The sequence below is a fragment of the Hylobates moloch genome, unplaced genomic scaffold, assembly GCF_009828535.3.
Source record: "Hylobates moloch isolate HMO894 unplaced genomic scaffold, HMol_V3 SCAFFOLD_2, whole genome shotgun sequence".
Classification (NCBI taxonomy): domain Eukaryota; kingdom Metazoa; phylum Chordata; class Mammalia; order Primates; family Hylobatidae; genus Hylobates; species Hylobates moloch.
The window spans coordinates 126,695,036-126,708,704 of record NW_026652277.1 but is presented as its reverse complement, the minus strand read 5'-3'; the positions used below and the strand labels follow the sequence as shown (position 1 = coordinate 126,708,704).

At 43.7% G+C, this 13,669-nt stretch overlaps 1 protein-coding gene across 6 annotated transcripts in view; it reads right to left on the bottom strand.

Annotated features, from left to right (window-relative positions):
* The window catches only part of ARMC2 (armadillo repeat containing 2), a 127,761-nt gene that overhangs the window by 18,136 nt on the left and 95,956 nt on the right, over positions 1-13,669 (bottom strand). For 5 of the 6 annotated variants that reach the window (XM_032156125.2, XM_058435452.1, XM_032156115.2 and 2 more), the window contains one exon: positions 2,876-3,194. In XM_032156125.2, the coding sequence (XP_032012016.1) occupies positions 2,876-3,194 (319 nt within the window). The remainder of the gene's footprint in view (positions 1-2,875; positions 3,195-13,669) is intronic. The other variant, XM_058435451.1, reaches the window with a different exon arrangement.

Sequence of the window (13,669 nt, the reverse complement as noted above, 5' to 3'; positions counted from 1 at the left end):
GCTATTCACAGCCGTGTGCCGCCAGTCCAGGTGTTTGAGGTCTGGTCCTCAGGCCCTTCCCAGGCAGCCACAGTCAGGTAAAGGGATTAACTCTGCAACGGATGAGAACTCGCCCAGTGGGTTTCAGGCTTCTGCTAGATCCTGAGGAGCCAGAAAAGCTAACATGGTTCCCTGAAGCACTGGGTCTCAACACTTAATGGACAAAAGACTCACCTGGGGACAAAGGAGGCATTGAAAGGCAGATTTCAAGACTCTAATGGCATTTTATAGAGGCAGTTTCTGGGCAGGGGCCAGAAACCAAAAAGGGTATTTTAATGAGTCCCACAGCTAATTCTGCAGCAGTCACATCCCTGGTCCTGGGCTGAGAAGCCCTGCTCAGTGTGGTGCGTGGATCTCAGGAAGGGGAAAGAGCTTCAGCAGACATGGGCATGCTAAGAGCAAATGCTGAACGTTTTGAGGTTGAAACAGAAACTGAATTTCTCTCACAGCTACGTGCATATTCTTCCACGCGGCTTAATGTGCAGTCAGCAGCTTGGAAAAGAGTTCAAGCCTAAACACAGAGATTTTTGAGTTATTTACACGGAAGTGGTAAGTCATGGTGCAGATCCCAGTCAGAAGTGAAGAGTCCTTTCTTGAGACAGGTGACACATGATGTGGAGTGCGGGGAAGCACAGGTCAGGGGCCCGGTGACTTTGCCACTTGCTAACTTTGTGACCTGTGAAAGTCACTATATCTCACTGAGCCCTTTTCCTCATCTGTAAAATGATGAAAATAACAAAAACGTGCCCTGACATTGTTGTGAGGTAACAGATATGAAAATGCGTTTTCAACCGTAAAGCTCCATAGTGAAGCACGGCCCTGTCACTCACATGCCCACAGCCGGGCTCTGCCACCCGTCCCTTAGCTGTGTGCGCCTAGCTTCTGCCCTTCTCAGAAACTGGGGTTCTTGTCTGTGCACTCAATGTCCCTCCACCACGTAGGCCAAATTCCTTGAAAGCACATACCAGCCTCCATTTTTAAAACCCTGTTCTAAATTGAATGTTGGTATCCCCCAGAATGCACATGTAAAAGCCCTATCCCCTCAATGTGACTGTATTTGGAGCTAGGTCCTGTGGGGAAGTGATAAAGGTTAAATGAGGTCAGAAGGGTGGGGCCCTCATCCAGTGGAGCTGGTACCCTTACAAGAAATAGGGACCCTAGAGTATGCTCTCTTCAGCACATGAGGACCCAGTGAGAGGGCAATCAACCACAGGCCAGGAAGGGGAGCCCGCACTAAACCCTGACCCTGCTGGCATCTCGGTCTCGGACTTCCAGTTTCCAGAACTGTGAGAAAATACATGTCTGTTGTTGAAGCTCCCCAGTTTATGGGAATTTGTTATGGCAGCCTGAGCAGAATAAACAAAACTGAATGTATAGCACAGAACTGATTACCCAGAAAGAGCTCAGGAAATGGCTCTTGAGTTGACTAGTGGGGGCGAGGGAGGGCAGGGAGTTCACACAGATTGCTCCTCCAAAACATCATTTGTGTCAGGCATTAAGCTTCCTTCCAAAACAAACAACAACATTTTTCACAAGTATGGTTAGTAGTAGTTAATTTTTTTTTGGAGACAGAGTCTCACTGTGTCACCTAGGCTAGAATGCAGTGGCACAATCTCGGCCCACTGCGGCCCCCCGTCTCCTGAGTTCAAGCGATTCTCCTGCCTCGGCCTCCCGAGTAGCTGGGATTATAGGTGAATGCTACCATGCCTGGCTAATTTTCGTATTTTAGTAGAGAAAGGGGTTTCACCATGTTGGCCAGGCTGGTCTTAAACTCCTGACCTTGTGATCCACCCACCTCGGCCTCTCAAAGTGCTGGGATTACAGGCCTGAGCCACCAGGCCCAGCTAATAGTGGCAAGATTGATTACCTTGGGTTGCAGTTAATTTCCCTACACACTAGCAGGCAGAAGTACTTGTGGGAGATGACAGACCTAAAGAGTATAGGGGTTGCCATGGACTGAATTGTGTGCCCAACAAAATTCATATGTTGAAGCCCTACTCCCAATATGCTTGTATTTGGAGATAAGACTTTGAAGAGATATAGCAGGTTACAGAGCCCCTAAGGGTAGGGTCCTAATATGATAGGATTGGTGACTTTATAAAAAGAGGAAGGGGAGAGAGAGACTGTCCCCTACCCCACAAGTGCTTGCACCAAGGAATAGCCATGTGAGCACACAGTGAGTAGGTGGCTGTCTGTAGGCCAGGAGGAAGAGCCCTCACCAGGAGCTGAACTGTCTGGCACCTTGATCTTGAATTTCTCAGCCTCCAGAAGCATAAGAAATAAATTTCTGACAAAGTTGCCCAATCTGTGGTATTTTGTTATGGCAATCTGAGCTAATACAAGGGGAATGAATAGGACTTGAATGACTGGGAACTGTAATTACAAATAATGTAAGAACCTGAAGAGGAAAAAAAAGGAATTAATTTTAATCATGTGGATTGCCCACAATATTTGGGATTTGGGATTTTAAACTCAAATATTTGGAATTTTAAACTCTTTGTGGTTAGTTTAGCCAAGTTTTCTTCATTTGCTGAGTATAATTTTAAAAAACTGCAATGTAATTCACAAACCATAAAATTCACCCTTTTAAAGTGTACGATTTGGTGGGTTTTAGTAATAATCTCTATTACTATGTTTTCTTTTCCTTTTCTAAAAATCTGGATTACTTTTAAGACAGTTCTGAACAGAAGAGGGAATTTCCTTCATACAGCTAAGACTTTTTCACAGGGAGCCACTTGTGCTAATAAAATCCTCATCATACCCCAGACACAGAACTGCCTTTGGGCCGTGGGAAAGTCGGTTGTGCCTGCTGCAGCCAGTGGGCTGCGGTTCTCACCCAGCGTGGTCAGGAGCAGGCCCACTATCCCCGGGTTGGCGGCCAGCACCGGGCCCACGCCCGGGTGGATGGCAATGTTGGCCAGCACGCGGGTCAGCTTGATGAGCACGTCCTCTGCCTCTGACGGTGGCCTCTGCGCCCTGTGCTGCTCGTCTTGTTGGCCCACTGGCTTCTGGGAATGCAGATCCAGCTGATGGAACGTCTGGAATAACGACAGCAGAGTTTGGATGCTCCCTTTCTCTTTGGAAAATTGTTCACGAGCCTGGTTATTTTTTGCCGTCAGGTTGCCAAGAATAAAAACAACACGGACGACTAAATCCTGCAATAAACGAAAGACAGAGTCAAAAGTGCAAAGGGGGCTGGAACACATCGTGGGGGAAGAAGATAGTATTTAATTTATTCGCAATTGCATTAATAGTAAAATGGAACATGTCTGGCTTCGACTCACTTGTACAGTATTTGATTCCCAAGATCAGTGCAAAGTGACAGAGGAGATTAAAAGCACTTGGCAGCAATGAAAATAATACAAACTGATTGATGTGATCAGCAACGTCTATTACCATCAGATCCTTCATCTGAAATTCTGGCTCGCCTTTCTTTATCTCCTTCAGAGAACAATTAGTTGAGTGGGACAGCATTACTAAAAATGAGTCATGTAAATCTAAGTTTTGACAATAGCCGGTTTCTTGAAATTCCAAATCTTTCCTTAAAATTTCATCTCCTGCTGAAGCACGGTGTTTTTGAATTTGGGCAGGATTGACACTTGGGACTGGATAATTCTTTGTTGTGGGGAGGTGTCCTGTGCATTGTAGAGCATTTAGCAGCATCGCTGGCCTCCACCCACTAGATGACAATACCTCTCCAGATGTTACAGCCAAAACTGCCCCCGTGGAGAAGCGCTGTGTTACGTAGCTACACTACTTTAAGGCAGTACCTACCAATTCTTGCCCAGGGTGATTACTTGCTAAATTGTGCATACCCGTTTTATGCACTTTTCTGTATATAGGCTATATTTCACAATTTTAAAATGTTTTTACAAACCCTAAGCTGGGAACATTTTTAAAACTAAACAAGATACAAAAATCACTGTGTTTTTAGCTTGACAACAATGTCCAGATATAAGTACAGATCAGCCTTCCCCATGGGTGTCAATGGAGGTGACCTGGGAGGAGGAGAATTTAAAGGAATACTCATTGGAGGGCTACAACTGGCCTGGATAGTATTATATCTATATCTATATATACAGTGCCAGGCACTATGCCATTTTATAGACAAGAAACTAGGGCCTGGAGAAGCCGCCCAGGTCACATGGCTGGTGAAGGGTAAGGTCAGGATTTGATTCCAGGGTTACCCAGACTCTAGTGTCCTTTCTACACCAACATCTGCCTCCCACACAGAGTGTCGTGTACTTTTTCTCCTCCTTTGCCTTCTTGCAGAACAGTTAAAGAATTATCTCCTTTTAAAATGCAAATATGTCACCAGAAGGGATGACCATAAATGTGACTTTGTTGATCGGATCGGTAGTTAGAAGTAGCCTTAAGAAAAGGGAACAAAGGGCCAGGGACTGGGCACGTTTTCATCGTTTTCATTGAGGAGCGCATGTCCAGGTGCGACGCCAGGGGCCCCGTGCGGGGTGTAGGGTGTGGCCAGGAAACCAGGAGGATTGGGGGCAAAGTACAACTTTTGGATTTACCTAGGCCTTCTCTGCCAATACCAACTTGTTCCCGCTTGTTCTTGCTAAAAAATCCAAAAGCTTTCCCTGACACTCACTGGCAGAGAAGAAGTGAGGCTGCTGCTTGCACAACCGGAAACCATTTGCCAAACATTAAGGAAGGATGGCGGCTAATGCTACAGCAAAAACTGGAGATGGTCCAGGAGAGAGTTCATTTTCGGAGACATTTCAAGTCACAGCATTTAACCAACCATAGTGGTCGTCCAATTAGGAGACCCTGCTCCTGACTCCACCCCGGGAAATAGAATGTTAGTCCTCAGGTAAGTTCTTAATGCCAGGGGCCTAGGAATACACACACATAACCAAGTCTGAAAGTCAGTGCTATGAAGAGCTTCTCACCTACTGAGAAGACAAGGCTAACATATGTGGGGAAACAGCAAAGACTGAAACGGCAAAGGAAGAAGCGAGACATGAAAGGGGATTATGAGTCCCAGGTCACAGCCAGGCAGGCTGGACTCACACAGATGCTTGGCCTCTCTGTACATCCATTAATTTATTTGCAAAATGGAGACAAAATTCTTACTGTGAGATCACATGAGATACAACAGGCAAAGCACAAATTGTATTGAGCAGTGATTCGGGCATTGCTGTGAACTCTTTTGATGTCCTATCAATAAAATGCTAACTAATAGCAATAAACTCGGTGGCGCAGGCCTAGTAGTCTTACAAGAGTTTTGAAAAGAGGATGCTCTGGGAACAGTGTCAGGTTCAGCAGAGTTACCATGAAAGAATCTGAGTTCAACCTTGGAAGCTGTGAGATGCAGAGATATGTGGAGCGGAGCATGGGGTTGGGCAGACAGCAGAAGACAAGTCTTTTTTTTTTAACTTTTTAGGCTCAGGGGTACATGAGCAGGTTTGTTACGTGGGTAATCTTGGGTCATGGGGCTTTGGTATGCAGATTATTTCGTCACCCAGATACTAAGCTTACTATCCAATAGTTATTTTTCCTGATCCTCTTCCTTCTCCCACCCTCCACCCTCAAGTAGGCCCCAGTGTCTGTTGTTCCCTTCTTTGTGTCCATGAGTTCTCATCGTTTAGCTCCCACTTATAAGTGAGAGTTTGTGGTATTTGGTTTTCCGTTCTTGCGTTAGTTTGCTAAGGATAATGGCCTCCTGCTCTATCCATGTTTCTGCAAAGGACATGATCTCATTCTTTTTTATGGCTGCATGGTATTCCACGATGTATATGTACTACATGGTCTTTATCCAATCCACTATTGATAGATATTTACGTTGATTCCATGTCTTTGCTATTGTGAATAGTGCTACAATCAACAAATGTATGCATGTGTCTTTATGATAGAATGATTTATTTATATTTCTTTGGGTATATACCCAATAAGGGGGTTTCTGGGTCAAATGGTTCTGTTTTAAGTTTTTTTTTGTTTTTTTTTTTGAGACAGAGTGTTGCTTTGGAACCCAGGCTAGAGTGTAGTGGTGCAATCTCAGCTCACAGCAACCTCCGCATCCTGTGTTCAAGTGATTCTTCTGTCTCAGCCTCCCAAATAGCTGGGATTACAGGCATACACCATCAAACTTGGCTAATTTTTGTACTTTTAGTAGAGACACGGTTTCACCATGTTGGCTAGGCTGGTCTCAAACTCCTGGCCTCAAGTGATCCACCCGCCTCGGCCTCCCAAAGTGCTGGAATTACAGGCGTGAGCCACTGTGCCCGGCCTGTTTTTAGTTTGAAGAGGATTAGTTTGAGAGAGTATCTGGGACTATCTCCTTCCTGGGCCAGGGGTCATCTTCTCATTCTTCAATTACCTGACTGTTCCCTAAAGAAGCTGACATTTATGGGCCTTAAGTCTAAAACAAGCACACGCAATTTGATTATAATACTTGACTCCCACTTCACATAAAACAGAGGGTTACTTTAAGTAATGCCTGGTGGCAAAGGCCCTGCCCTGGGCTCTGAGTTGGTAGCTTCTCCTCCACCCTGATCAGACCCAACAGAGAAGCAGAAAATCAGTTTTCCAACCAGGACAGAGGCTATTTCCAAGAATTAAGCATCTTAAAGAAGAACTTCATCTGATATTTTCTAAGCTGAGGACTATAAACAGAATTTTTATGTGAACTTTGATACATGTTTTCTGCTGAAAGACTATATGAGTTCTAGTTCTGAAAATCCTAATAATTAATAACAATAGCAGCACAGTAGTAGCAGCAACTAACACATAGTACTTACTAGTACTCATGATGTGCCAGGCATTGTCCTAAGCATTTATATATATAAATTAACTAATTCACTAAAAATGATCACTTCCATTTCTTTAATCTGAACAAAGCTACTCACAGTATCTTTTACAATCTAAACCGCCATCTCCCTCGCACATTTGATAACAGTGATGTTAATAAGTTTTGGACTTCACCATGTTCCTGGAATTGGGCTCTCTTCTCTCATTTCCATAAAAGCACGTTAAACAAGACAGGAAAGGCATTATGAGTGATTTTAAGTGATTGCTTAAGTAATTTAATTAATAGTTGCATTTTGTACCCTAAATTGTTACCAGGACTAAACAATTTACCTCCTAAAATGTCATGGCATCTTCTAAGGGTGCTGGATTGTTTCTTTTCTTCCTAGGCCTTGCCGTTTCGCCTCCATCTACCTGGTCTTGCTTTTCTCTGAGTCCAGCTCAGTAGGCTTCTCCAGCCCTGTCCCACCTCCAGCTATCAGTGTTGATTTGCCAGGATTTAGATCAGATCCTGGTAAAAAACAGATTTCCTTAGTGGTCATCATCTTCAAAATTCAAATGACCTCTCCCCACTGTCACATGCAGTCTAATCTGGGAAGACTAAGTGCTGCCTTTCTCTTTCTAAACATTCCCTCAGGCCCCTTCCTCTTCTAAAACTCTTCGATTCTGTCATCTCTGTAGGTCCTAACGTGGCCGAGATTATTAAGCCTCCAGTGCAGAGGAAGAAGCTCTAGGCTGTAGGGCAGGAAGAGTTAACACTGTTATAATACTGCTCTTCCTGCTTCAGATGGAAAAGGAGGGGGTGGTTCCTGGCAGCCGCGGTGCCAACTGAAGCATGGCATGCGAGATCAACAAATGGGATGGCAGATTGCGCCGTCTGCAGCACCAAACTTCCAGCAACTGCCATCTCTGCTTACTGTTTTTGTCCTGTTTTTCAGGGTTGGCTAAGGCACTTTTTCTTTTCTTTTTTCCCCCTCCTTTCTTAAATATATTCTACATGGACCTAGGGAGCATGGAAGAGGCCAAAATAGAAGCCGTCTCACAGGAGGTCAGCAGAGGTCGTGTTTTCTTATCTCCACGCCAGGGCTTGTCTTGACTCATCTGGAATCCTGAAGAAGGTTGAACAAGACAGCTTTCCAGGGCCCCTCTCCTCACCATGGGTGGCCTCTGCTCCCAAACCGTGCACTCCAAGGTCCTCCCTACTGAACCAAGGTCTGCGTTGGGCAGGATCATGGAGAGATTATCTACTGTTCCACAGCCCGAGCCATCTCAAGTCTATAAAATATTACTTAATATTCTATAAAGATTTGTAAAAATTAAACCAAGGCCAAAATCATCTCTTTAGAGAGAGCACCAATTCCACAGCAGAAAACAATTTCATCAATATGCAGCTCTCCTTTGAAGCACAGATTCTCTCCTTTATTCTTAGACAATATCTGAGAATCATCTATAAATTAACACTCCACTTTTATAGCATTTTTATTAAATTTAACACAATGTTGCATATTCATATCATAACTATGTGATTTTGAAATAGCAAAATGAAGATGAATCAAGAGAGAGCTTTTTTTTTTCCTAAAGAAGGCAGTCTAGTATAACCAGTTCATATCGACTTTCTAATTTTGCTTAAAACAGAATCAGCCTAGCAACAACTATGGCCAACCAGAGCTTAGACAAACAGGTACACCTAGAGGAAGAGGACTGACCTCAACAGAGCTTTCCAGTTAGAGCCTGAGGGATATTGTCATTAGTTTCACAGATGTTATGCCCCAATGAGCAAGCAAGTTACTCATCTGAATGGGCCCCACAAGCCTGTGAATGAAATTACTTTAACTGGAATAAAACCAGGAACAGGGCACTGCTCACCAGGATGGTCTATGTCGAGTTCCAATGGTGGCAGCATTGGCAGCAGCTGTTGCATGTTACTTTCCATGGGAGAGACATTGGCCTAAAGCCAATGAAAGACATTTTTATCCCTATTTGGAGATGTTGAAACTGAGGCTTCAGGAGACTCATTAAGTAAGCCCAAACTCGAACACTGGTGAAGAGAAGAGGCAGGACTTGAACAATCATCTCTGTACACACAGATGGTTTCCAAAACCACCTTCAGCCCAACTCCTCATTGCTGATCATCGTCATCTTCCCAGTCCCCCAGCCCCAGCATCTCTGATTCCTCTCTATCTCATCCCCTCACCAAGCACTCACCAAGTCTCCTCAACTCTGTCATCTCAAAATGTTCCCCAGCTCCCTCCTGCCCATGCCGACCTGGGCTAATCTGCCTGTAGACTGTTGTCAGAGGCCCTTTCCAGGCTCCTCCCTCTGCCATCAACCCTAACACCACTTCTTAAAGCATAGCTCTTCCCTTTGCTCAAAACAATCTACTGCCTATTAAATGAATGTCAAAGCCAGCATCTAATGCATCATCTGGCCCCGTGCAACCACTTCTTTGCTACCTCACATTACTCTCTGCCCACGGCCAGCCACAGTGAACACATTCCTCCCCAACTCCCACACCCTTCCTCCCGTACCTTAAAATAACTCATGTGCATAATGTTGACTGTGGGGAAGAAACAATATCAAGCTGTCACAGAAAGAATAAACTATGTTCAGCAGACTCCACTTAGGAGGGAACTGCTTCCACTAAGTAAAGGAACACATTTTAGAAAGATTTGTAAGAATGGGTTGAAATGGAAGGGGATGTAAATATACTTAAAATCTGAACCCTCTATTAACCAGAAAATTAATCAAAATGCCCTGTTTAAAATATGGTTACAAACTTCTCGTGCCTGAGAGCTGAATCAGGATTTACAATTTGCTTTGTTTATCCAACTTCCCACCCTCAAACAAAACCCAAACATTAATTGAGCTTGCAGGTGGCTTGAAGAACAGATAAATTTTAGCAAACTGGAAGACAGACTGTGCCCTACTGCAAAAATGCTAACTGCCCATAGGGCACTGAAAGTGGGTCAAGAGTTTGCCTATGTGTTTAACTACATAAAACAGAAGAATCTGAAATGTTGGAGACTCAAAGCCAAGAATCTAAGTAGAAAATCATTTTAAAACCAGAAGAGATTACACTTGATTCCTCCATCCATCTATCTGTTCTATCAGCAATCATTTATTGAGCACCCACGATATGCCTCTGAATGTCACTCAAAAGTACCAGGCCAATGCTAGAATTTCACTGTGCTAAGTTCTTTTTCAAGCCAGCAGACATAAATCAGGCATTTGGGTTCCGTGCTGAGCAGGGTAAGAGCCAGTTCCACAAGGGCAAAGCCGGCAGGAGCTGGAAAGAATGAACAAGCTAAGAGCGTATTGTACGGCCTGCCCGGTCAGGGGCACAGACCAAGGCCAAGGCTGAAAAAAGGAGCAAGCTCAGCCAAATGCTCTCAGCACCCACTGGGAATGTGCCTGCAGAAGGGCTGGGAAGACAGCCATAGGGCGTGCTCCTGTCAGGGAGGAGGCAGAGGGCAAGCTGGGAGCCAAGTCGCCCTACAAAGGCACCGGGGGAAGGGGTGGAGGCACCTTCCTAACCAATCCTCCATGACCCAAAGAGGATGGAGGGGAAGAGAAGGCACCTCTCTCTGGAATGCTGAAAGGCTGTAGTCACATTCAAGATGAACAGCTAGAAAAATGGAGGTCGTTTTGCTTTCCGCCCACACCGTTCAGACGTTCCAGCTCTCATTTCTGATACCACAATGGCTAAGCATTCCAAATCAGTGTTCACTGTGCATACATGGCTGAAGACAGCAGCTTATGCCTATAGAAGTCTAAACAGAATGAAAGAGGTGGGACTTTAAAAGCAGCACAACCAAGAATGAGTCTGGCAGTTCCCAGGGTTTGCAAAGGCTCTGACAACAGTCCTGCTGCATCTAGAAGCTCTGTGGTAAAAGAAACAAGAAATTAACCGTATCTAAACGTGGAGAGAGTTAAATAGACAGTGGGTCAATGGACACATGTGATAGGAATGTAGACAAAGGTTGTTCTTTTTGATCATGACCTTTGCAAAATATTGCCAGTCTTTTCAAAGTCTTATTTGAGGCATTTTACCAGATCTCTTGCCCAGTAGATATTTACAGAAGAAATGGGGAAAATCCCTTCATGTTCTTCCAAAAAACAAACCCAAACATATTTTCCTGAGATGCTAAATGTAGCAACACTGACGTCAGAGGCGCCTCCTGAGGCAGGCTCTGCTTCCCAAAGGCTGATAGCAACTCCACTCCCTCCTTCGTTATTAAGCCCATCTGCTTGCACATTTGTTTTGTACTAAATGCAGTTTACACCATAAAGCAGACAATATGTGCACATTTCTTAAATGAGATTTGTCATTTAATTGAATTTTGGCCAGCATTTTTAATAGATATTTTACCTAATTCTAAAGTTTAGCTTTCATACGGCATTAAGCCGACCAAGAGGCTGTTTCAGTTTTTGTGTGTGTGGGAACTGGAGTTACTAGTTGCATCATGGATCTTGGACAAATTAACCACATAGATATGAGCCAAAGAAGTTTCCCTTGCTCTCCCTGCGGAAGTCATTTATGGGAGCTGGGAGGAGTAGATGCCTTTTCGTTGAGACTGTTGGTGAGCCAGAAATCCAGGCCATGCACACAACCATCACATACAGATGGAAACGGAGGCCCACTTCAGTGAGGGCCATTATGCAAACAGAGGGGGTGTAAAGCGGACCATATTCTAAGTGAACTCATCACTCTCAATTTAACTGTTGCAAACTACAACATTTAGATATGCGTATATACTGAACTGTCTCAAAACAAGACATCTGCAGGAATTATTTTAAAGATGAAATTTGGTGCTTGTTTCACTAACAAATGAATCAACAACTCGCGGCTTGTCTAGCCAACTGAACTGAAGGCACCCTCCCTTGAACAGGCGGCTCTAAGGGTCCTGAGGAGTAGAGCCTGTGCTCATTTCTCCTGAGGGAGCCACTCGGGCCAGTGCTTGAAGCCTCATCTGTGTGATGGGCACCTTCTTCAAACTAGATTTGGTCCCAGGACTTATTTTGACACAAGTCTGGCAGCGAAAATTTGTGGAAAAGACTAATGTACCATCCTGTGTTCTCCAGCTAAGAAATCATTCCTCGGCTGCCTGTGCAAAAGGCAGAGGGCCAGTGGTTCGTAAGAACCACTTACTGGGAAGCCTACATTAGCACCTGGTGGGTCTTGTCAACTTGGTTCCTACTTTGTCAGGAAGAATCACTGTCAGCTACGCTCCTGTAGAGAAAGACTGACCCTGTGTGGCTGATTTGATTAATCACTTTAAAATCTTTTGAGGTTTTATGGGAACCCCTCTGCTGTCAATACTGGTGAAAATGGTTTTAAAGAACCACCTTAATAACTTATACCATAGGGTCTCAAAACCTGCTGTTCATTTGAGTCACTTGAGAAGTCTCTTAAAAATAGGTTATTGGGCCCCATCCCAGACTTGAATCAGAATCTCTCTGGGTGGGGCCTGAGCACCTGTATTTCTATTTTTTAATTAAAAAAAATTTTTAATTAAACTCAAATTTTAAGTGGAAAATAGGCTTAGGGTTCCTTTTGTTTTGTCTTGTTTTGTTTTTTTGAGACAGGGTTTCACTGTGTAACCAGGCTGGAGTGCAGTGGCTCGATCTCAGCTCACTGCAACTTCCATCTCTCAGGCTCAAGTGATTCTCCTGCCTCATCCTCCCAAGTAGCTGGGATTACAGACATGGGCCACCAAATCCAGCTAATTTTTGTGGTTTCTTTTTTTTTTTTTTTTTATTGTTGTTGTAGAGACATATTTTACCAAGTTGCCCAGGCTGGTCTCGAACTCCTGGCTTCAGACGATCCATCTGACGCAAAGCGCTGGGATTACAGGCCAACCTGAGCCACATGTGCCCAGCTGGGCACCTGTATTTTTAAAGCTCCCCAGGCAAATCTGATGATAAGCCAAGTTGGGGAGCCACTCTGATTTAAATCTAGAAAAAATTAGAAATTTCACCACTGGAATACCCATTATTTGTCTTTATATTAATGCTTTTTAAAAAATAATATGAATTCTTGTAAATATAAATCCTTATTCCTCATCAATAATCCTCACAGCACAGGTGTATAGAAAAGTGAAATCACTCCACAACCCCTCCTGTCGATGGACTTGATTCAGACTTTATATACTCGAATATATAAAGTATATTCAGACTTCTCATATGTTGAAATCAGACTTTACCTTGACAAGAGAAAAAGAATGTAAAAATAATGGAAAATTTTGTGACTTTTGGTATCTTCTCATGTAATTCTAATTTTTTTCCCCTTTAATGGAAAACAACAGCAGATGGGGAGGAAATATTCTACTTCTTCCAACAGCAACCGGCCCTGGTGCTACCTGGTTCAAAACAGGATTTCCCCCTCTGTGGACGGCAGCAGCAACCGGCAGCTTCCTGTGAAGCTCCCCAGCCACTGATAAGATCAGTTCAAGAGGCGTGTGTAGGTGACATTTCATTTATCACTATAAAGGGTTTTTTTTCTTCTTTTCTTTCTTGTTCATTTTAGATTTCTGTTTCTATGTTTTTTGAAAACATGATTAGCCATAAACATGATTTGATTTAAAAGTGTGTCTTAGAAAAATGAAACCTATGCTGATTCTAAAGGTAGTCCTCAGGCTTTCAAGACAGAAGCAATACTAATCTCCCAGAACAAAAACAGGGAAGGTCTACTGACTCTTTCTGATTGTCTAAACACTTGGCAATGGCTATGTATATTAAGAGACTACAAAGCTTCCAAAGTATTTCTCTACAACCCAAGTTAGTCTTGCAGGGATGTTTCCTAGAGCTGAAAAAAAATAATAATTATAGGAAGTAATAATTCTGTTTAAATAAGTTGCTGGAAGGCTGA